Source organism: Carassius carassius, chromosome 20 (assembly GCF_963082965.1).
Source record: "Carassius carassius chromosome 20, fCarCar2.1, whole genome shotgun sequence".
Taxonomy (NCBI): domain Eukaryota; kingdom Metazoa; phylum Chordata; class Actinopteri; order Cypriniformes; family Cyprinidae; genus Carassius; species Carassius carassius.
In genome coordinates, this window is record NC_081774.1 from 32,553,011 (window position 1) to 32,577,725 (window position 24,715).

Consider the following 24,715-nt stretch of genomic DNA (forward strand, 5'->3'; position numbering starts at 1 on the left):
GCCAACCAAAATTGTGCAGTCAGCTTATAACAGCTAAAGAAATCTTCATGTTTTAAGTCAAGGGTTAAGAGCCCAACTAAAGCAAACACTGACCTCGATAATGGTAATTCAAATTAAACTAAAACATCAACAGTCAGTCCGGTTAGTAACGTATTTAGCTGGTGATGCCGTTTGTGGAATTGTTTAATCATCCTCTGCTGAGACATTGAAGATCTTTTTTCTGTTCAAGGTAGATATCCGAAGATATCTGTAATGCAAAAGTGCGGCATGAAAGTCGTAGTCGGTGCTCCCCTCTTTATTGGGAATTTCATATGGATCCAAACCATTAATAGTGCTGATTTTGTCCACATACCCGTCCCTGGCATCCCCTTACGAAAGGAAAATATATTTACCAATATATTTCTTAAAATATATTGTGATATATTGTAATATATTATTTTCCCTTTTTATTTTCTAATATTTTATATATTTGAATACATTTAATAATATATTGATGATACATATATAATATATTGCAAAATATACAAATGATTGCCGCTTTCAATATATTGCAATATATTGGAAAAAAATAAATATATATAAGAATATATGCCTAATATATTACATGATATTTTCCAATATACTGCAATATATTTTTGTTTCATAAGGGTTAGGCCCAGCATCATCTGAAATATCTTTCTAACTTTATAGTGTGGTTTTGTTTGGCCCTCTATTGATGAATTACACTAAATCATGATACATGATGCATTAAAACATTTATCACTTTGTGATGGGTTGTTATTTATGTCTAAATGTGCATTTTACCTTAATTTCAATTTGATGCCATTTAAGGAAGTGCGGTATGGAGCAATACTTGTACGCATGTTTCGTTTTGAATAAAATAATGGTCACAGCAGCATGTTGCACACAGTCCCCAACACTTTGAAACAGTTGAATGGGTAAGGCTTACAGCGCAAGGAAAACTCATCTTCAAACTGCTGTTCTTCATCATTTAATTCATGCACAGAACATATTTAAGCCAACTAGACTGGTTTAATTTATAAGCCTAGCAATACATAACATATTTTGTAATCCTAGGAGTTTATCAAGGTGAAGTATTTTCATTTTATTTATTTTTTTATTGTCAAAGTGAAGTATAGGTTACTATTTGGGCTTTTGTCAGTTCAAACGCGTCATCTGCGCATGCGCACTAATAACCATAGACATCATAAATACTTGGCCTATTTATTTATTGGGTCTATGCTAATGACAGCGTCCACTAGGTGGTATAAGAAGAAAGCATTTCATCTGAAAAAGCAACAGAAATACACCATACCGCGTGTTTCGGTACATTTTTGTGTACACAGGTTGCCAGACACAAACAGGAACGAGTGCGCTTGATGATGAATTAAATTAAACGCTGTGTTTCCCCATAACTGGCAGTGGGAGGGTTCAACAAAACAAAACAGACCTACATTCGGCCCGGATCGCACATTTTCAAAGGAGAATAGCTGACTGTAGCATTGTTTTACAGATAAACAAATATGTTAACTTAGCATGTTTCTTAAATATCTGCAAACATATTATTGTATTTAATGCTTTAGTAGAGTCAAAATCTTACATACAGCACCTGTAAGCTACCAAGTAAAATGTTTTCCCTATCCATCGAAGCTCTATCCTCCAGACCAGCTGGTGGCGGTATACACCCTAAGTGTCTTTGCTTACCGCCAAGTACAACGCAACCCATAGAAGAAGAAGAGGAAGTAGGAAAAAGACCACAAGAAGAAGAAGTGCAATAACAGCGCGAACTCTTCAGTGCTCTGATCGTACTGTTGTGTTTGGTAAGCGCTGGTTTTAGTTCAGTTTAGATACTCTGAATAATTGTAATGAATTGTGTTGAATTGTTAAGTACAGTTGTGGTAGAAATCCTTGTATGGAACATGGTTGCAAAAAAATATTATTTAGATTTTTTTTAAACCATAATTAGAGTGGTTTATCAAATAAATGTTGGTTATTTCATCAATTAACTGATCATTCAGCTTTTGCAGTTAGTTAAAATATTGAGTTATACATATTCTAACTAATAAATAAAACAAGAAAATCTCTTAAGCTTTTAAAAATATAGTTTTTTTTTACAACTACATTACTTTTTTATTATTATTGTAGAGAGCTGCATAATTAATCACATTTCTAATCGTGTTAACAATTATAAACGCCACAATTACATAATCATTCAAAGAAGCAATTAACTGTCAAAAGTCCACTTGTGTTATTCTGCATGCTTAAGATGTGTGTGTATGTATAGCTTATACAACCAATGTATAGTTGACATTTGAGGCTTAATGTTATAGAAATGCAATAAGTTTTTCAGTTAGAGTATTTTTAGTTTATTTTCATAAAAAATATGGCATGCAGTTGCTTCAAACAGTAGTATAAACATCACTTAGTGTAAACTGGGATAATTGCAGTTAATAATCACAGTTACAGTTTCAATGAAATAATCAACAATTATAATTTGTAATAATCGCGCAGGGCTTTAAAATTGCGTTTTCTTAATACAAATAAATATGGCAATCTAACAAGATGACTAGAAGAGTGACGTTCTCATTCATCATTTAATTAACTGTTTGAAAAATTAAGTGACGCATGTACATTCTGCTTAACATCCTTTTGTAAATCATATGTAACAAAATAGATGTAAGTGAAAATATGTTTAATTTCTGGATAAACTAGTCATTTTCTTTTTTAAATTCGCAATATTTCCTCTCTTATATAGTGTTACTATAATGAAAACTGAGCTAGATCAAGTTTTAGTCTGTGCAAATCAAACTATTGCAATGTTTTGGGATATTTTGCATTCACTAATTAAAAAAAACAGCTGACAAGCATTTGTGTGAGGGGTTATGGGATATACCAGCTTTAGTTTAAAAAGAGTAAATAACTCATAACTTCTGGGGAATAATTGCACAGACTGACAGCCGATGTTTGTGCATGCTATCAGATGAAGTATACTTACAAAGGCTGAATGTTTGACTCCATTACAATTGCTTTTTTTGTTATTCTTTTTTCAGATCTGGTCCTCCATGCCACAATGAGTTTTGGTGTTGTAAAGAAAGAGTTTAATAAAGAGAAGAATGAGGATTTCACATGCCATCAGTGTGGAAAGAGCTTGTCATATAAAGCTAGTTTCATAGACCATATGAGGAGTCACACTGGAGAGAAACCCTTCACGTGTCCTCAGTGTGGAAGGAGTTTCACACGTAAACAAGGCTTAATACGTCACATAAGGATTCACACGGGAGAGAAGCCATATGTGTGTCAGAAGTGTGGAACTGCTTTCAGAAGTTGGGGAAAACGTAGGACTCACAAAAAGTCTGACTGTATTGAGAAGCCATTCAAGTGTCCTCAGTGTGAAAAGAGTTTCAAACGTAAAGACCTCTGCAGTCGTCACATGAGAAATCACAGAGGAGAAAAGCCTTTCTCATGTCATCATTGTGCAAAGTGTTTTACAACTAAACGTAGCCTTAATATTCACAAACGTATTCACGCCACAGATATTCCGTTATCATGCTCTCACTGTGGAAAATATTTTGCATCTGAGAGCAACCTTGAGAGTCACATGCGAATTCACTCCAGAGAGAAGCTGTTCACATGTGATCAGTGTGGGAAGAGTTACAAATGGTCAAGTAGTCTCAGAGTTCATAAACTCTTTCACTCCGGAGAAAAGCCATTTAAGTGTGATCAGTGCGATAAGAGGTTTGTCCTGGAATCACGACTAAAGGCCCACATGAAAACTCACACTAAAGAAAAGCCTTACTTGTGTTCTGTTTGTGGAAAGAGTTTTGCATGGTCGGGCAGTCTTAAAGACCATCTGAAAATACACTCTGGTGTGAAAGAGTATTTGTAAAAAGACTGTGGTAAATCTTTTACTGCAGCCACTCAGCTGAAAGTGCACCGCAGGATCCATACTGGAGAAAAACCTTACAAATGTTCACATTGTGAGAAGAGTTTCAAACAGTCAGGAGCCCTAAAAGACCACGAGAGAATCCACACTGGAGAGAAACCATTCCAGTGCCTTCCATGCGGCAGGAGATTCACTCATTCCAAAACTGCAATGATGCACAGAAAGAAGCATTGCCCAAAACTGAAGTCAGTATGACTGGAGGAACAAGAGCTTAAGAGCTCAGCAGTCCATGAGTGCTGAAATATTGCCCTTGTTTTAGACTGTTTGGGATTCGAAATGTGAAAAAAGTTGCAGTCTTTCATGTTATATACATAATAAAGATTTGTAACTTTACTTTACTATAGATTATTATATGTTTCCCTTCAGCACAGATGCAGTCATCAGTAGCACAGGTGTATTTGTAGCAATAGACAATAATACATTGTATGAGTCACAATTATACATTTCTCTTTTATGCCAAAGATCATTAGGATATTAAGATCATGTTCCATGAAGATATTTGACTAATTTCCTACTGTAAATATATCAAAACTTAATTTTTGATTAGTAATATGCATTACTAAGAACTTCATTTTAACAACTGATGATTTATTTTTCTCAATATTTAGATTTTTTTGCACGATCAGATTCCAGATTTTCATCAAACCATACATCAATGGAGAGATTATTTATACAGTTTTCAGATGATGTATTTATCCACACCCACTGCTAAAACTCCCATCTTCTCCTTCTGTCCCCTTCACTGAGGCAGAAGTATCAAAACTTCTTCTCTCCAGCCATTCTACAACATGCCCTCTGGACCCAGTCCCCTCACACCTCCTCCAAGCAATCTCTCCTACACTTTTACCAGCACTTACACACATCATCAACACGTCTCTCCTCACAGGCACCTTCTCCACTGCATCAAACCAACATTAAACACTTCTCTTACAGATAGCTACAGACCTGTCTCTCTCCTTCCATTCATAACGAAAACCCTTGAAAGACATCATTGTTTCTCTCACAGAACAACAAACTAGAAACTAACCAGTCATGTTTCAGGAGCGGCCATTCAATGACGACTTCCCTACTGTCAGTCACAGAAGCCCTATGGATTGCAAAAGCAGATTCCAAATCATCAGTTCTTATTCTGCAGGATCTATCTGCTGCTTTTGACACTGTCATCAGATCCTTCTGTCTGCCTTCTCATCACTGGGTCTGGCATTCCACTTCTCTGGTTTGAATCCTATCTCATTGGTCTTTCAGGGTGGCTTGGGGAGGGGAGGTATCCAAAGCACATCAACTTGTCACTGGGGTTCCTCAGGGATCAGTTCTTGGACCCCTCCTCTTCTCCATATATGAAAGAATATCACTTAAATCTCAACCTGGCAAAGACTGGGCTTCTTGTATTCCCTGCCACTCCAGCTCTACAGTATGATTTCTCCATCCAGCTAGGCTCTTCTACAATTTCACCATCAACTTCCGTCAGAAATCCTGGTGTCAGAAGTCTGAGATCCGCTATTGAGCGACGCTTGTGGTACCATCACAGAGAGGCACAAAATCACGTCCCAGAACATTCTCGTTCACCATTCCTTTCAAGCGACAGCTTAAAACTAAAGATACTTCACTTCATAATAAAAAAATACATTCCCCGTTATTATCTTTTTAGTTTGTATTTATTTGAACAATCTCCAAAACTTGGTATTACAAGCACTTCCTGTGTCTGATTGCCTCTTTAAGAAGAATCACTTTATGTATCCCCCAGTTGTCGCTTTGGAGAAAAGCATCTGCAAAATGACTAAATGTAAATGTGTTAGTTAAATTGTTTCTTAGCATTCACTGCTGCTGTTGGAAAAAAATGTAAACAACAAAATGGCACAGTTTCTGTTGAAATTGACTTTTATTAAAGCAAACATGCCACCATGAGCACTGCACCCGAGTCATTTTTAAATGCAAATTAAAACTTAACTGGCTTTATATTATTGCAACCCCTTAAGGGAACTGTATATAGAAGTGTTTTCCCCCTTCTTTAAGCGCTTCCACCTTCAGTCCAGCAGGTGGCGGTAATTCATCTTGAACTTCTTCGCTCTCCGCCAGTAACAATAGAAGAAGAAGAACGATAACAGCGCGAACTCTTCAGTCCTCTGCTCTTGTTCTGTTTGGTAAGTGTTGGTTTGAGATAGATTCAATCATTCTCATGTTTTGGGTATTTTGAGTAATTGTAATGTCTAGTAGTTGTCTCTCTGTAAGTACAATGGCCGAAGGAATTGGGTAGTATTTAAATAATTATTATCTAGTAGATTCACTCCGTATTTAAATCAGGTTTGTCAGCTTTGTTTGCCAGGCTGGAGCTAAATCAGCTAACGTTACACACCTCCATTTGGATGTAACTCTTTTTTATTTTTGACCATTTTAACCTTGATGCTGTAAACTACCCAAATAAACATTCCCTATATCAATTTTCCTTCCTGCTATGCAGATTATCTTTAGATGCTGCATAGAAGATTAAAGCAGTTTACCAGCAAATCCGTTTTTACTGGCTTATTTAATAAAATATACATTAAAAAAATAAAAACAAATATGAGTTTTGTTAGGCCCAAACCTGTTTAATTGTATTTTTTTACTCCTGAATCGTTACAATTGTTCCTCTTAGCAAAATTAACAATAACTTTAATTCAAATAGGGAATAGATTGTAGTCTGTAAATTAACACAATTTTATTGTTTGTGTGTTTAACTATATTAAAATGTTCAGTTTAATTGCACATTGTGCCAATTAATTAATGTAGTAATATCAAATTAATTCGATTAGTTAATTGGGACACAATAAAAAACTGAAATATGAAATTATTTCTGAAAAGAAAACTATACTCTTATTAATATAAAACTAAAAAGTTCAGTAGGTGGCAGCAAATCGTTGTCTATATGAGTGAGTCATTAATTTAATTGGTTAGTTGATTCATTTAGAAACTAAGCAAATGATTTGCAGCAGTGAAATTGCACAAAACGGACAATATTGTGCCTAAAATGTTCTACAGTGTTAACAGTCTATTGAACTGTTGTGTAAAATCAACATCATCTGCTCTCTTGCTTGATTTGTGTGATATTGCTAAAGTATAGCTATCATTTAATCAAAATCACAAATATAGGCCTAGGTATATTCATAATGTATGACAAAAATGTATCATAAACTAGGTTAGTGGATAATTCGACAGCTAAATTTATTCTAGAAAAATAATTGCACAATAATTTTAGAAATCCAAACATTTAGTGAAAAAACAAAATAGTTGCACTTAATATGGTAAAATGTTACACATTGCTATTTGTATTACAAACCCGATTCCAAAAAAGTTGGGACACTGTACAAATTGTTTAAAATTTCACTATTTTATTCAGAATACAACATAGATGACATATCAAATGTTTAAACTGAGAAAATTTATAATTTTAAAGGAACAATAAGTTGATTTTAAATTTCCTGACATCAACACATCTCAAAAGAGTTGGGAGAAGGCCATGTTTACCCCTGTGTGGCATCCCCTCTTCTTTTTATAACAGTCTGTAAACGTCTGGGGACTGAGGAGACAAGTTGCTCAAGTTTAGGAATAGGAATGTTGTCCCATTCTTGTCTAATACAGGCTTCTAGTTGCTCAACTGTCTTAGGCCTTCTTTGTTGCATCTTCCTCTTTATGATGCACTAAATGTTTTCTATGGGTGAAAGATCTGGACTGCAGGCTGGTCATTTCTGTACCCGGATCCTCCTTCTACACAGCCATGATGTTGTAATTGATGCAGTATGTGATCTGGCTTTGTCATGTTGGAAAATGCAAGGTCTTCCCTGAAAGAGACGACGTCTGGATGGGAGCATATGTTGTTCTAGAACTTGTGCTGCATTTCCACCGAAATTACCCGGAACATTTGTACCAGGAACTTTTTTTCCCAGGAACTCCCCCTCCCCTCCGACCTGTTGCTTTCTGCGTTTCCACCGCAGTCTAAAGTACCGGGAAGATTAGGCAATAGACTGGTGACGTAGATCTGCGCGCGTTTCTCAAGACAAAGTACGCTGATTTTGGACGTGTATATATATATATTTGTCAAGCAATAGGTATTACCTATTACCTACTTATATTTAACAATATTATTACAACATTTTCCTGTTATGTCTGTAAAGCTGCTTTGAAACAATCTGTAAAAAAGAAAAAAGCGCTTGTTCAGCTCACATTTATTTACATGTCCCCTCTGGTTTAATCATTTCTGACGCACCTACTGTAGTTACTGTAACTACACTATATTTGCTCTCACAGACACATTCACAACAGACCCGTATATCTTCTCCTCTTCTCTTTGTGCAGTCTGAATCAAAACATCGTCTTGCCTACTATTACCGGAAGATTACGGAATCAATTCGAAGTTGAATGGTTAACGTTAGTGTCATGAACACACCGCTGTCAATTTTGAGAAGAACCACCTTCAAACAAGTTAATAGCAAGCATTTAAGGGGCCTGCTAAAAAGGAAGCTATATTAGCGTTAGAATAACATAACAGTTGTTGTTTTTTCGAGGCACGCTGTACATAACTTCTAGTCATTGACTACACGCGCTCCCCTGCCACAGTTACGAGGTCATTATGTGGGAAACACTGCAGATATATTTAGAATAAGTTAAACGCTAACGTTATAGTTTGACCTCCTATCAACGTTCGCCCCCTTCCACTGATAAACATGGTATTAGCTTTGTGGCTAATCTAATATAGCAATGCATTAGCGGCTATAAGTGATGTTACAGAATATTTAGAAGTGATAATGATAGGACCGTTAGCTAGAACTATCACACAGTTTTTATATACAGGGTATGAACTAAATCTACAATCATTTCACATGACGAACGACAGACTCACCGTCAAAACGGTACATCTCCGTGGCTTGGCTGATCGCTTTCTTCTCTAGAGGATTTCTGGCGCTGTTGTTAACTCTGGAGCTGCAGAGCTCCCTCTGGTGGGCACACTATGCAACACTCATAACATGAGTGAAGCATTAGACTCTGTTTCTCATGTTTAATCGGCCGTTATAAACGCCGATGCCGATTTAAATGCAATAAGCTCATATCGGCCGATAATATCGGTCGGGCTCTAATTAGAAGTGAGCTCCGTGCATGAACTTTGTTCCTATTGACATGCTCACTACTCCTGAACATGAGAAATCTGTTGAAGTTTACTTCACTTCAGAACATTCATTCACGGATTTGCGCTACACAACGTCTTCACACACAAAGAAGTGTGACATCATATACCTCTGTTAATAAATACAATTTAAATTCACATTTAGCACACTTCAGTGGAACATATACATTCACTTCGGAATCATGGCGGTATATCCTGATGTCCACTTCGAAGGGCAGTTGCGTTCGAATAGAACGAAAGTCTAATAGAAACGTACAAAATGTGCAGACCACGGGGGCACAAGGACTGGAATGGAGAACCGTGAAAAGCTATTGTATGGCTTCAGAAGTAACAAAATAATTTGCACAAAAAAAAAAAAAATCTCAGATTTGGATCAGCCCTCTCGGACTGATAACCGATCCGACAAAAATGGCAGTATTGGAGCCGATACTCAATTTGAATACTGGATCGGCGCATTTCTATTAAATTAGTTAATATTTTCATTTTCTAGTAAAAGCTTTCATGCAACCTATTTTTCTTCCAGATAATGATTCTGAAACAATAAATGCACTGTTCGTTATAGTAACACATGCAAAATTCATGTGTATCTAACTGAGTGATAAAACAATCGTATTTCAGTGTTACTGTTAGTGCTGTAGTTATTTTAATAAATAGTTTGCTTCATTAATTTAGCTCACAGCTTGAGTTGTAGTCACACGAACTTCGGAAAAATAATATTTATGGCACTCATACAGTTATGTTCAATGCAGTTGTTTTGACAGAAGGAAACAAGCTACTTTTCTAGTTTCAACATGATTTGTTCTTCATGATTTGTTCAAATGGCCCACATTTGGTTTTTGACCACTGAAAATAGGTACAATCTATCGATTTAATCCTGGAGCCATATTGAGATCCCAGTATCTCTGGAACTGAAAAATATAGGGCCTTAAAAATAAAGATGCCAAAAGAGAAGTTTTTTAAGACCCAACATCTAATTCAGCATTTAAATACCTTTAATACTTTTTGAGTTACAGGCCTGCAAACTTTAGATAAAAAACTTGAAAAGTGCTCTTTGCCCATTTTTGAATGGTCACCATTGGCACATAATGCAATAAAGATGGCTAAATTCAACAGATTTTACTAAGAGAGATACCAATCTCTGTGTAAAAATAACATGGTGCTGCCAATCTTTCTCAGGTAATGTCTGTATGGGAGGGCTGAATTACAGTCTTGTGTACAGTCTTGCATTATTGCAGTCCCTTGCATTCGGTCATATGAGTTCAAAAGTCTTTTCAAACGTAAATATGTTGAGAATGGTTTATTGTTGACTATTTGTTTCAGTCCTAGTTTATGGAGTAATGTGTTGTGTAATTACTTTTTTTCAGATAAGGTGTTCCACACTCAATAAGAATAAGCAGTGACGTAAAGATGGAGTTTATTAAAGAGGAGAATGATGATGATACATGCCATCAGTGTGGAAAGAGCTTCACAAGTAAAAGAAACCTCAAAGTACACATGAGAATTCACACTGGAGAGAAACCGTTCACATGCCCTCAGTGTGGAAAGAGTTTCAGACAGAAAGAATGCTTTATGATTCACATAAGGGTTCACACCGGAGAGAAGCCATTTGCGTGTCAGCTGTGTGAAAAAAGTTTCACAAGTCGAGGAAGTCTTAACATTCACTTAAGGGTTCACAATATTGAGAAACCATTCAAGTGCCCTGAGTGTGAAAAGAGTTTTGGACGTAAAGACCACTTCGATCGTCACATGCGAGTTCACAGTGGAGAAAATCCATTCTCATGTCCTCATTGTGAGAAGTATTTTTTTGCTAAAACCAACCTTGAGAGTCACATACGAATTCACACTGGAGAGAGGCCGTTCACATGTGATCAGTGTGGGAAGAGTTACAAATGGTCAAGTAGTCTCAGAATTCATAAACTCTTTCACTCCGGAGAAAAGCCATTTAAGTGTGATCAGTGCGATAAAAGGTTTGTCCTGGAAAAAGACCTAAAGGCCCACATGAAAACTCACACTAAAGAAAAGCCTTACTTGTGTTCTGTTTGTGGAAAGAGTTTTGCATGGCTGATACGTTTTAAAGACCATCTGAAAATACACTCTGGTGTGAAAGAGTATTTGTGCAAAGACTGTGGTAAATCTTTTACTGCAGCCACTCAGCTGAAAGTGCACCGCAGGATCCATACTGGAGAAAAACCTTACAAATGTTCACATTGTGAGAAGAGTTTCAAACAGTCAGGAGCCCTAAAAGACCACGAGAGAATCCACACTGGAGAGAAACCATTCCAGTGCCTTCCATGCGGCAGGAGATTCACTCATTCCAAAACTGCAATGATGCACAGAAAGAAGCATTGCCCAAAACTGAAGTCAGTATGACTGGAGGAACAAGAGCTTAAGAGCTCAGCAGTCCATGAGTGCTGAAATATTGCCCTTGTTTTAGACTGTTTGGGATTCGAAATGTGAAAAAAGTTCAAACACACCTTACTGAGCATGCATATAATATGAATGACGTAGTAAAGTTAATTTTTTTGTTATTTTAATACTTTATGATTCTTCATACACTTGCATTACTGTAATTGGTTTTTAGAATTTAATGCTGCTGCTGAAAAGGAACAAAATGAGATCCAGTTTCTGTTAAAATATTCTCTTGTAGTGATGGACTTTTATTAAAACAAATATTCCAATGTGAGCACTGCAACAGAATCATTCTTACATGAAAATTTGAATCTCAGTGGCTTTATATAATTGCAACTCTGAAAGTAACCCTCATTCTTTGAAGAAGGTAACAGAGACGTCTCTGTAGCGACAGGATGTGACATCTCTGTTCCCTCCTACAGGGAATGAGGGTTACAATACGTAACCAAGACGTTCCTTTCCAGCCGGTAAATCTCAACATCATGCCGGATGACAAACGAATTGGAATCCCTACCAAAGGGGCCACAGGTACTGCCCTTCCAGTGTCCTGTGGAAGCCTCCTGCCCCCTACTTTTTGGTGCTGGCCAGTGCTTACCACAAGAAGACCAGCTCCTGCTGCTATGGCTCAACCCACTCAGTAAGACAGGATAACACTGGGAAAACGTACCCGTATAACTTGGGACAGGAACGTTGCAGAAGCCCCATCCTTCCCGAAGGAGGTTTCGGAAGCACTTACACATATGAACAAACATTTAGGTGTGTATGGAAGATTAGGGGTGATTGAAACCCTAGAAAATAGCAAGAATCCTTCTGGGGAAACACAGGCTATGAGGCTATACTGTGAGCTTTACACATATGGGACATGTGGAACCCAGCCCTCTACCGGTCCTCACGGATTCATGGAGTGGGGGCCTGGCACCGGATGCTCCTCCATGTCTGGCTGGCGAGTCTGTTTCTGTTTATTTGTAGCCGCAGTATACGTCACATTTAGAATGAATGATAATATCTTTATTTTTATAAAAGCTCCTGAACAAAAACATTATTATAATTGAGATTATAATCCACATCGGATCGGAACACGTTATTTCAAACACTCGCTGCTGACTAAAAAGTTTTGAGCAACTTATTTAAGGTTTTTAATACTGGTGTTAAAGCTGTTATCTTTGTTATGATCTGTAGCGCTGAGCTCTCCAGACGAGGAGAAACTGCTCCTTTGTTCATAACCCCTCCTCTAGCCCCATTTGGCCAGCTTTGGCCCAAGGCTTTCGTCTGGCCAAAAAACCCTGGCCATTGGCCCCGAGGAAGCCCCAACGAGGCACGATCAAGCCCCGGAAGTGACAGTCGAAACGCGACTGGCCCTGACATGCACTAGCTCGCCCGGTTTAAGCTCGACATTGGAAACACGGCTACTGTGTCTGATAAACCAGGGTGATGGCATCCACTATCCCGTGTGCCATCCTCTACTTAGAGATGGCATTCCTCTTTTGCCAGCCTCTGTGACAGACAAAGAGCTGGTCTGAGTTTATTACAATTTAATTAAATTTTAAGATTATTTGTCACCTCCAGGGGACCTGGAAGATATTAAAGAATCCATATCTACTCAGGATCTCCCAACAGCCGTAAACACGATCAAAGAATTCCTTGAAAAACAGGATCATGTAGAACTTAACGTTGGTGTGACAGGGGAGTCTGGTTCTGGAAAGTCCACGTTTGTCAATGCATTCAGGGGTTTAGGGGATGAAGAAGACGGCTCTGCTCAAACTGGCCCTGTAGAAACCACTATGGAGCCTGAAGCTTATTTTCATCCAAAATACAAAAATGTGAAAGTGTGTAATCTTCCTGGCATTGGAACACCAAACTTTAAAGCCGATGAGTACCTTAAACTGGTTGAGTTTAAATCCCTCTTTGTTCTCTTTCTCTGAATCACGGTTTCTACACTGGTGATTCGTTTTAACTATTTTTATTCTTAACAAAACAGTGCCATAATCCTATCTAGCAAGTCTCTTACCCTCGTTCCTTAGTTGAAAAAATGTTTTCACTTTTGATTGTTACTTCAAACCTGGGCGTGTACAATTACTTTAGAGTTGTTTGAGAAGGTATCTGTGTTTTGGCAAATGTCCTGACACTCTTTATTCATGACTTACTGCCTACTGCTTTTCATTAACAAGTTACAGAACCAGTTTAAAACAAGAACAACCTTTTGTCAGAAACTGATGTTCAGATATAATGAGGCTTCCATTCAGTGTTTCCTTACAAGAAACAAAAAAGAATGTCATTGCCGCACTGAATAAACATTCAGTACCATGCTATTTTACACTTCTGTGAATCCAGATATACCCCATAGTGTCCAAAAATGTGGTAAAAATGTGGTTAAATAAGACTCTAAAATATTATAATTACAATAGTGTTTTTTAAATACATATATAAAACATATATTTTTTAAGTCACTAATGATTTGCCTTCTGGAAAAACATCCTACTCTGATCAACCAAACACTAACTTGATTTTATTTTCAACTAAATGCTTTTAAATCAAGTCAAGTTGAGCTTTAATGTCAATCTGCTACATGTGTGGACATACAGTGGATCGAAATGCCGAGCCTCACAGGACCATGGTGCTACATAAATACAGACATACCACAATGAAGTAAAACAGTATAAACCTATACACAACTAATCTCCTGACAGATTTGACTATAAATATACTATATATACATTTACCTATATATAACTTAAAAAATACAAACTCTACGAATGCTTCACATAGTACTGTACATGTGCAAACAGAAACATCGTAAGTCAAGCAGCTGGCTGGGGAACAGTGCAAGCCTTCCTGTCTGTTTGTGTGGCTTCAGTTTCTGTTGGTGGTCTTTTAATTTGTCTTCACAAAAATCTACATACACAGCCATAGACAGAACCAGAAGCCTCTGGGTGTCAATTATATGATCCAAATCTCTCACTATGTTATTATGATGATTCATAGCAGTGAAAGTGAAAGGATTGCTTGGGTGGCTTTCAATGCTATTGTTTTGCATAAAGTATAATAGTTTAGGTCCGGGTTTCACAGGCTTCACTTCAGATCATCTGCTGTCACGGTCTTCTTGCTGCTCAGAAGAATTTGGTAAGAAATATATTCAGGATAATCGGCTCCTTTGCAATGTATTTTTACTGATTCACTGATCTTGTAAATGTTTAAAGAACTTTCGAAAACTCTTGACCTGAATTTCAGATATCTATCTGGTATATCCTAATTTTTGTGTTTTGCTACCTCAAGTTTAATGTCAATTTCTTTATATAAAGTCTTCTTGAATGTTGTAATGCGAAATGCTTTCTAGAAGATTTTTCTAATATTAAAATGCATTGAATTAAACTGCACTGATTGAATGTACTTTTCTTTGAACAGCAGTGAATTTCACATCTGTGAAGGGAGCAACAGCACTTGTCTTCTCTGTCTAATAATTTTTCCTGGGTCTGGTGCTCTGAAACATAAAGGTGAGATTGAAACGTGTCAGAGTCAGTTTTCAGATCATACCAATTCATTTAATTTAAGATGTACATTTCGGATTGATGTCTACATGTTTGCTTTGTAGAAGCACAAAACCCCTTGATAAATGGCAAATGATTTTATAAAACTCGAAAACTTGTTGAAATAATTTTATGATTTATATGTTCGTTGGAACGTATTGAGTATGAAAGAATCATGTCTTGATAGTCTCTACTGGGAAAAATGCTGAGATCTGCAAAATAACCTACATTATAAAATACTGTTTATTTGTTGGTCCATTTGTTTGGTTTCTGAAGTAGCCTCAGTTCCCTGAAATAATGGGAACAAGCTTTTTGGAGAAACTTCTGTTTACTCAGAATACTGAAGCCTGATTTGTTCACATTTCTGTAGCTGCATGAACCAATGATATTTCAGCCTGCCAAATCAGACGGAGCCAGCTGCCTATAGAAGTTTGTGCCGAATGTCACTTCATCAGAATCTTTTGAGACAGATTATACTAGATACAGTCATTGATTCGACCAAGGTTACGTTATAAAAAAAACCAGTGTATTCTCTTTCAAGATGTTCACTCATTGCATGAACACAATGGGGAACAAGTCCAATAGCGCCTTATATTTAAAAAAAAAAAACTGCCTTTGATGTGGAATAGTGCTAGCAGTGTTGTAGTCGAGTCACCAACTGTCGAGTCGAGTCTCGAGTCCCAGTGTTCGAGTCCGAGTCTAAGTCCGAGTAACCAAAGAAGAGTCCAAGTCAAGTCACCATTCCCGTATTCGAGTCCGAGTCGAGTCTCGAGCTCCCAGTGCCTACATGTTTCCACTCTGGGACCTTCAAAGAACTGATAAAATGTATTAAAGAGGTTCTCGGTACATTAAACAAAAATGACACCACTGCCACGATTGCAAAGGGAGTTTATTTACTGATTTGACATATACACTTTGCAACTTTTGCATGTGTTTACTTCCATTGTTGTGAACTTTTGATTGAGAACTAGCGTAGAAAATCTATATTTATTTAATTGTTTAAATATTGTTTTTATAAGTAACATTAAAGGATTAGTTCACCTCAAAATTAAAATTTCCTAATAATTTACTCACCCTGATGACATCTAAGATATACATGTCTTTCTTTCTTCAGTGGAAAAGATTTTAAGTTTTTTGAGGAAACAATAGCAACCAACTATTGGTAGGCATGGAAGTCCATTATATGAAGAAAACATCCTGAAATGTTTTCCTTAAAAAACATAATTTATTTTCCATTGAAGAAAAAAAGCCATGGATATCCTGGATGACATTGGGAGGAGTAAGTTTTTGTGTGAACTAATCCTTTAACACTGTATTACAGAAATACACTCAGCGAAAAAAAGAAATGTGCATTTTACAGGACACTGTATTTTAAAGATATTTAAAATGTAAAAATCAATACGATATGCCGAGAGACAGAGAGTGTGTGTGTGTGTGTGAGAGAGAGAGCGCGTTTGTGTGTGAGTGACCGAGTGATTTAGCGTGAGTGCGTTTGTATGTGTTCAAGTGAATGTGTGTGTGTGTGACGTCACGTCACGCGACTGTTTCTTGTCCACGACACCATTTTTAGGATTTTAGGAGTCAAAATTGCGTCATCCATCTGACACAGTGACCATTGCAACAGACAAAAAAATTGTTTAATCTGACACAGTGACTATTGCAAAAGACAAAAAAAAAAACATGTAACGTTAATCTGATCTGACACAGTGACTAGTAAATTATCAACAGACAAAAAAATTGTGTAATCTTGAACCAGACATTAGACATCGTCGACGTCTGATGCCAAATAGATGTCAAACATCGCCCAACCCTAGCTTCTTCTGTTTATTATCATATATGCATAAGTCAATAATAGTTTTTTTAAAAGCTAACATTAGCCAATAGAAAGCATTTTACTTACTTTTCTGGGTGCATCCGTGACAGGTGTCTGTTAAAGTTTGAAGTTGTCCCAGTCTTTTACGATTACACACACAACATTTAGCGCTGCTCTTTCCAGCATTAGATGCAAAATTCATGAAGGCGAAGTTCACGATCCGGGGCACATCTTTCTGCATTTTCCAAATGTGAACATTTAGCCCGCGAATCAGACTCGAGCGTAAAGTGAGTGACGTCAGTGAGTGTGTTGTCAAGCAAAGAGAGTGAGCGGTAGCAGTGTCTGTGAGGGAAAAAATAGATCCCGGCCGGTCTTCGGCACGAAACAGGAAAAGTGTATACCTTATATAATTTTTTTAATAACATATTTAGTCAAAAACAACGTGATGAATGCTCAAGTCCAATTTTATATATCCTCAAGTCCGAGTCCAAGTACGAGTCCAAGTTGAGTCACGAGTCCAGAGAATGGAGTCTCGAGTCAGACTCGAGTCCAAAGAATAGTGACTCGAGTCCGAGTCCAGGACTTGAGTACTCCATCACTGGTGCTTAGCGTCACATCAGGAGAAGTGCTGTTTTGATTGGGGGGGTCCACTATAGCAGTGGTAATTTACTCATGCACGTGCTAAGTGGGAAGGATAGGCCAAGCATGAACAATGCTACCATCAGGGGGATGTATGACCGACCTCTGCCTCGACTTCTGTGCTGCAGTGATGTGCTGTGCGAACCCTTCTACGGCAGGGCTAGATGACCCTATGGGGTAGACTGGGAAGTCAAAAAAAAGGCTACCACGTCCTTGATCTCCTTAATATTCAGCCAAAGGTGGTGCTCAAACATATCATGTATAACCAGGTCAGTTGCTGACCTGAAGAATTGGGACTCGGGCCAGACTCGCCCATGGTGCAGAGGAGTTTGGCTTGAAATACTTGAAGCGCCCTCCATTGTGTGAAGCACTGAGCCAGCCCTGCCAGCTGCTGATTAAGCTTTGCCTACTATGGCCGAAGGCATCCTGCAGGGCTTAAGCATGTGCAAGGAGCTTGTCATATCCCTTTTCTTTAACACCATCAATGGAGATAAAGGTGGCACAGGCAAAAGAATCATGACTTGGTGAATTCAATGTTAACTTTTGGTAAAAACGGTGCTAGACCTTGGTGGGAGTACATGCTGGCTTGTGCTGACTCTTTTATGGGAAAGGTGTCAGAATGCTCTCTGGAGCATGTTCAATTCTCTGCATCTAAAATTGTCAGTTACAACTTCCTCCTCAGATCCACTGAAGGAGACCAAATGCTGCAGACGAGGGGTGCTGATCTTAATGTGAGAAGTGCACCAGCGAATCATAATTCTGCAGGGAAAATGAAGCATTTAGGACCTTGTGTCGACGTGAGATCCCTCACGCTTAACTGCTAAGACCCATGACTCTGCTTTTTCTTCCTCCAAGAAACCTGGAAAATAAGAAATGGGAGAGTGCTGGGCTGCCTTCATGGAAGAAGGTGATCCACAAGCAATGCTGGTTGAGGCTCATGCTCTTGCAGTGAGAGCAGTCTGTCTCAGTGAATGCAGCTTCATTGTGGGCAGGCAAGTGACGCACTCACTGTGCCCATCTGAAGTGGGCAGAGGTTCTCTGCACAGGCCACACTAATGGCTTAACATTAACATAACACTGAAGAAAGAAATTCTGATGAAATGGCTTCCGGCACCAACTTTAATAGGTACCTCGCTGACAGATATTTGTAGAGCTGCGGGCTGGGTGACCCCTAACATGTTCACTAGGTTCTATAGCCTTCGTGTAGAGCCGGTATCCTCCTGTGTTCTCACCTAGTGGCACTGAGAAGCCCCGTTAGTGTTGGCTTGCTAAAACTGCTCCATAGTGTCCGTACTGTAGACCCTGTTGAGATCCTCCATCACCCTAAGCAGCTGGACGCGGCGGAACGTCCGGCACCAGGCCTTCATGATGAAACTGTGAGAACCGTGGAAGGCTAGGTTCCATATTGATGCTTAAGCAGTACTCGTATGTGTATAGTCCATGGTTTAGCCTTGGAGTCTGTGTTTCCCTGGCAGACCTCTGCCTTCCCAAGAGGGTTTTATTCACCTCAAATTTCAAATACACCTAAATGGATGCTATATGTGTATCTACGTATTTTCAAGATTTTCTTTTTTATAACACTGTTGAAATTGACATGATTTTGTATTTATTTTTTTCTAAGATAGCTATGATGGATGATTTCTATATGATAACTCAGGAGGACCTGGAAGATATTAAAGAATCCATTTCTACTCAGGATCTCCCAACAGCGGTAAACACGATCAAAGAATTCCTTGAAAAACAGGATCATGTAGAACTTAACGTTGGTGTGACAGGGGAGTCTGGTTCTGGAAAGTCCACGTTTGTCAATGCATTCAGGGGTTTAGGGGATGAAGAAGACGGCTCTGCTCAAACTGGCCCTGTAGAAACCACTATGGAGCCTGAAGCTTATTTTCATCCAAAATACAAAAATGTGAAAGTGTGGGATCTTCCTGGCATTGGAACACCAAACTTTAAAGCCGATGAGTACCTTAAACTGGTTGAGTTTGAACGCTATGATTTTTTCATCATCATTGCTTCAGATCGGTTCAGAGAATGCCACACTCAGCTGGCCAAAGAGATCATGAGAATGAAGAAAACGTTTTATTTTGTTCGTTCCAAGATTGACTCAAGCATTGAAGCTGAGAAGAGGAAGAAGAGTTTTGACCAGAAAAAGACACTGGATACTATTCGAGAGGACTGTGAAAATGGTTGGTTATTCAGTTCACAGACAATTTTTTTATTAGATACAGTATTTATAATAAAATATATAATAGTTTATTATAAAATATTTAATAACTTTTTTAATGTTGCCCTATCCTGTTTCTGTCTAGGTCTGAGAAAGATCGGTATAGAGGATCCTATTGTGTTCCTGATCTCTAACTTTCAGCTCGGCAACTATGATTTAAATCTTCTGCAGGAGAGAATGGAGCAAGAGCTTCCACAGCATAAGAGACGTGTGCTGATGTTGGCTTTACCGAATATCACACTGGAGATCAATGAGAAAAAGAAGAAAGCTCTAGAGGAAAACATTGGAAAAGTTGCCTTATTGTCTGCTTTGGTGGCTACAGTCCCTGTTCCTGGTCTTTCAGTTATTGCTGATTTAGCTATTGTAACCAGGGAGATAGAAACATACTACAAAGTCTTTGGTCTGGATGATCCTTCCCTGCAGAAGCTCTGTGAAAGATCTGGAAAGACCATTGAGGAATTCAAAAGTCTTATGAAATCGCCACTGAGTGGTGGGATAAATCCAGCTTCAATATTATCCTTAGCAGGTGCTGCATCTCTGGTTGTGGCTGAAAATGCAGTTGAGTATGTTGTGAGTCTTGTACCCTTACTTGGTTCTGTGGTGGCAGGAGGAATGTCCTATATGACAGTCTCAACAATGCTGAAGAGAGCTCTGAATGACATAGCAGAAGATGCCAGAAACGTGCTAATGGCTTCAGTGCAGACTGAAGTGTAAACACAGATTGTCACATGGAAATTTGTGTATTCAAGTAGCAGTTGTTTTGATTCAAGCATATAGCAAATTTCTGTTAGTTCACTAAATACGATCTTTCATTTCTTTTTACTTGGTTCTTTTGTTTCATTTCTTTAACTGAAATGTACTTTCCCATTGAAAAAAAAAATGCAGAATCATAATCTCTGTTGCTACATTTGTGATACATTACAATTAAAAAAGAAAAACATTTATCACTTTGGGATGAGTGTTGTATTCCGTTCTTTTCTTAATATGATCAAAAAATAGAACTACAGTATGTTAGCTGATTGCCTTAAATGTCCATTAAATCTCCCGCCCCTTATGAAATATGATCCCAGGTGTCAAATTGACACATCTGACTTCCTGTTTCCTTGATGCATGTGTAGCCCACTGTGTGATGACTGTGTTGTTGTGTATTTGGTTTGCAATGTGTTTCCCTGACTGGCAGAATCCAACATGTATTGAAAAGTTATTCAGGATGTGACTTTCACATGAATGTCCAGACTAGTCTAAAATCTTCTATATTACTCTTTCATCTTTTCTTCAAATGTCTCCTTCCTGACTTTCGGGGCCTGTACAACAGTGTTTATGCCGACACCTCATCATGGTCTGATCTATAGGCTATATGTAAATGTCTCTTACCTTCTGAGAAGGAAGGTGTCTATCTTTTAGTGGTGGAAGATAGTTATCTCAATGTGTCTATCTTAATGTCTGACTTTTTCTCTAAATGTTTCATTTAATTTACTTAAGGCAATGGATGATGAGTTTCTTGAGGGGATTAGACAAGATGATGCTATCCCTATATGAATGCTTCTTAACACGAGGGCCATTTCTCTAATGCTAGGTTGAACAAAAGCAGTGGGGAATGATAGCTATCAAGCATAAGTTTCTTCTTTTTGTTATTTAAGTAGCATATGAGTTTACTGTCTGGTAGGGTTTTATTCAGTGTGGTGTAATTTAAAACATAAGAATATTGAACATCTACATTCTTAAAAAACAAAGATGTTGAACGTAACATCTGCTGCATGTTTACCCAAACCATTACTAGGACTTTGAAATGTTTAAAACATTTCGGTTTTAGTTACTGAAACCCATCCAACATAGTTTTCTACTTTTTTATTTAAGTAGTATATGAGTTTTAATGTCTAGTAGGGGTTTATTAAGGGTAGGTTTTAATTTAAAAACACAAGAATATGGATCAAAGCCAATTATTTTAAACAAAAATGTGTAACGTAGCAGTAAATGCCTGCTTACCCAAACCATTACTAAGGATTCTGACCAAGTTTCAATCTTGGCTTTATATTATTTATCTGGTTATAAACATTGAAGTTGTATTTGCAACCCGAATTCCGGAAAAGTTGGGACGTTTTTTAAATTTTAATAAAATGAAAACTAAAAGACTTTCAAATCACATGAGCCAATATTTTATTCACAATAGAACATAGATAACGTAGCAAATGTTTAAACTGAGAAAGTTTACAATTTTATGCACAAAATGAGCTCATTTCAATTTTGATTTCTGCTACAGGTCTCAAAATAGTTGGGACGGGGCATGTTTACCATGGTGTAGCATCTCCTTTTCTTTTCAAAACAGTTTGAAGACGTCTGGGCATTGAGGCTATGAGTTGCTGGAGTTTTGCTGTTGGAATTTGGTCCCATTCTTGCCTTATATAGATTTCCAGCTGCTGAAGAGTTCGTGGTCGTCTTTGACATATTTTTCGTTTAATGATGCGCCAAATGTTCTCTATAGGTGAAAGATCTGGACTGCAGGCAGGCCAGGTTAGCACCCGGACTCTTCTACGACGAAGCCATGCTGTTGTTATAGCTGCAGTATGTGGTTTTGCATTGTCCTGCTGAAATAAACAAGGCCTTCCCTGAAATAGACGTTGTTTGGAGGGAAGCATATGTTGCTCTAAAACCTTTATATACCTTTCAGCATTCACAGAGCCTTCCAAAACATGCAAGCTGCCCATACCGTATGCACTTATGCACCCCCATACCATCAGAGATGCTGGCTTTTGAACTGAACGCTGATAACATGCTGGAAGGTCTCCCTCCTCTTTAGCCCGGAGGACACGGCGTCCGTGATTTCCAACAAGAATGTCAAATTTGGACTCGTCTGACCATAAAACACTATTCCACTTTGAAATAGTCCATTTTAAATGAGCCTTGGCCCACAGGACACGACGGCGCTTCTGGACCATGTTCACATATGGCTTCCTTTTTGCATGATAGAGCTTTAGTTGGCATCTGCTGATGGCACGGCGGATTGTGTTTACCGACAGTGGTTTCTGAAAGTATTCCTGGGCCCATTTAGTAATGTCATTGACACAATCATGCCGATGAGTGATGCAGTGTCGTCTGAGAGCCCGAAGACCACGGGCATCCAATAAAGGTCTCCGGCCTTGTCCCTTACGCACAGAGATTTCTCCAGTTTCTCTGAATCTTTTGATGATGTTATGCACTGTAGATGATGAGATTTGCAAAGCCTTTGCAATTTGACGTTGAGGAACATTGTTTTTAAAGTTTTCCACAATTTTTTTACGCAGTCTTTCACAGATTGGAGAGCCTCTGCCCATCTTTACTTCTGAGAGACTCTGCTTCTCTAAGACAAAGCTTTTATAGCTAATCATGTTACAGACCTGATATCAATTAACTTAATTAATCACTAGATGTTCTCCCAGCTGAATCTTTTCAAAACTGCTTGCTTTTTTAGCCATTTGTTGCCCCCGTGCCAACTTTTTTGAGACCTGTAGCAGGCATTACATTTTAAATGAGCTAATTAAGTGGATAAAAGTGTACAATTTCTCAGTTTAAACATTTGCTACGTTATCTATGTTCTATTGTGAATAAAATATTGGCTCATGTGATTTGAAATTCCTTTAGTTTTCATTTTATTAAAATTTAAAAAACGTCCCAACTTTTCCGGAATTCGGGTTGTACTAGTAGATCTAGTAAGTTATATTTGATAAAGATTTAGATCTTCGGAGTTTATTCATAGGCTAGAAGGAAATTAAAACATCCATCCCTATTGGGCAGAACATTGAGGAGGTGTGTTTTTTTATGTAGATTTTCATGTTATGCCTACAGCTGACATCACACCTCAACACATTCAAAGGGTGTCCGCTCTACCTTGATCAGTTTCACAAAAAGCCACGGATTAGCTAGTCTGCTAGCCACGATTTGTTGCTGTGGAATCTCTGAGAAAGACCAAAAATGGTGAGTACATTTAATTTATATATAAGATGGTCTCTTTGTAAATGAGGTTTCTTACTCTGTTTAACTTTAATTTCAGGGTTTTTAAATCGTATGTGTGTACAATTCAGAATACTTTAAGGTGCAGAATGCATTTGATCATCTAGAACAACTTGGATCAACGCTCTTCTAACAACAGCAGTAGTTCTTTGAATGGTTTGTTGTATTTTATTAGGATTTACATCTACCTCTGAAATATCTGTTTTGTTATATGTGGTTAATACCTTTAAAACAAAAATCTTTTATTTTACTGTTTACAGATTCTTTAGCTCTTGATGTTTCTCAGCCTGGGCCTGATATTCAGAAGAAAGTTGCTGGACCTTCAGAGCCATATGCATCGGTTCGGTTCAGATCAGAGACGATCTTTGTTAAAAGCTAACAGGGGGAGCTAAACGATCCCGGCCAGACAAATCAGCAACAAGGTGTGCTACCTCAAGGCTTAGAATACAACTAGCCCCGACCCTGACACATTGTAACCCAATGACAACCCACGAATCAGTTGGTAGGTATACTTCTATTTAATTTTAAGAATCTGTTATAATAAGAGAAAGAGAGAAAGAAAAAAATATATCATGCATTAATGTTTTTTTTATTATTACATGTGTTTTTTCCATAGAACTCCACAGTACAAACGTGCTGAGCTCTCAGGTTAATGTTGCTAGCTCGGACGATGCTTTGATCAAGGGTTGGGACGCTTGTGATGATGCTGTGCTGCCAAATGCCTCAAAGTCCATAACAAGTAGACCTACAGATGATACAAATGCTGATAATTTAATGCGTTAAAGAACAAAAGAACAAGTTCCATGACACGTGAAACTGTTGCAAAGCTGCTTGATTTCATATTAGGGCAAAACATACTGGAGAGATTTTTCTTTTCTGGCTAGACAATCTGTAATTTCGTTACAACTGTTTGTATTTACCGTATTTTCCGCACTATAAGGCGCTCCGGATTATAAGGTGCACTGTCGTTTTTTGAGAAAATTAACGACTTTTAAGTGCGCCTTATAGTGAGGAAAAT

The 24,715-nt window shown here is 38.0% G+C and overlaps 3 protein-coding genes across 3 annotated transcripts; all 3 read left to right on the top strand.

Moving 5' to 3' along the window:
* Window positions 1-3,038: 3,038 nt before the first annotated feature.
* Window positions 3,039-4,276, top strand: LOC132096911 (gastrula zinc finger protein XlCGF49.1-like). The gene has a single exon (XM_059502597.1). It carries the CDS (start codon window positions 3,071-3,073, stop codon window positions 3,884-3,886), a length of 816 nt encoding a protein of 271 aa, XP_059358580.1. The 5' UTR covers window positions 3,039-3,070; the 3' UTR covers window positions 3,887-4,276.
* A 1,689-nt stretch (window positions 4,277-5,965) lies between these two features.
* Window positions 5,966-11,781, top strand: LOC132096910 (gastrula zinc finger protein XlCGF8.2DB-like). The gene is made up of 2 exons (XM_059502596.1): window positions 5,966-6,084; window positions 10,463-11,781. Exon 2 carries the CDS (start codon window positions 10,506-10,508, stop codon window positions 11,466-11,468), a length of 963 nt encoding a protein of 320 aa, XP_059358579.1. The 5' UTR covers window positions 5,966-6,084; window positions 10,463-10,505; the 3' UTR covers window positions 11,469-11,781.
* Window positions 11,782-19,021: 7,240 nt separating this feature from the next.
* LOC132096903 (interferon-inducible GTPase 5-like) lies at window positions 19,022-20,695 on the top strand. The gene is made up of 2 exons (XM_059502584.1): window positions 19,022-19,672; window positions 19,796-20,695. The coding sequence occupies exons 1-2, from the start codon at window positions 19,078-19,080 to the stop codon at window positions 20,422-20,424; spliced, it is 1,224 nt and encodes a 407-aa protein (XP_059358567.1). The 5' UTR covers window positions 19,022-19,077; the 3' UTR covers window positions 20,425-20,695.
* The last annotated feature ends 4,020 nt before the right edge of the window (window positions 20,696-24,715 follow it).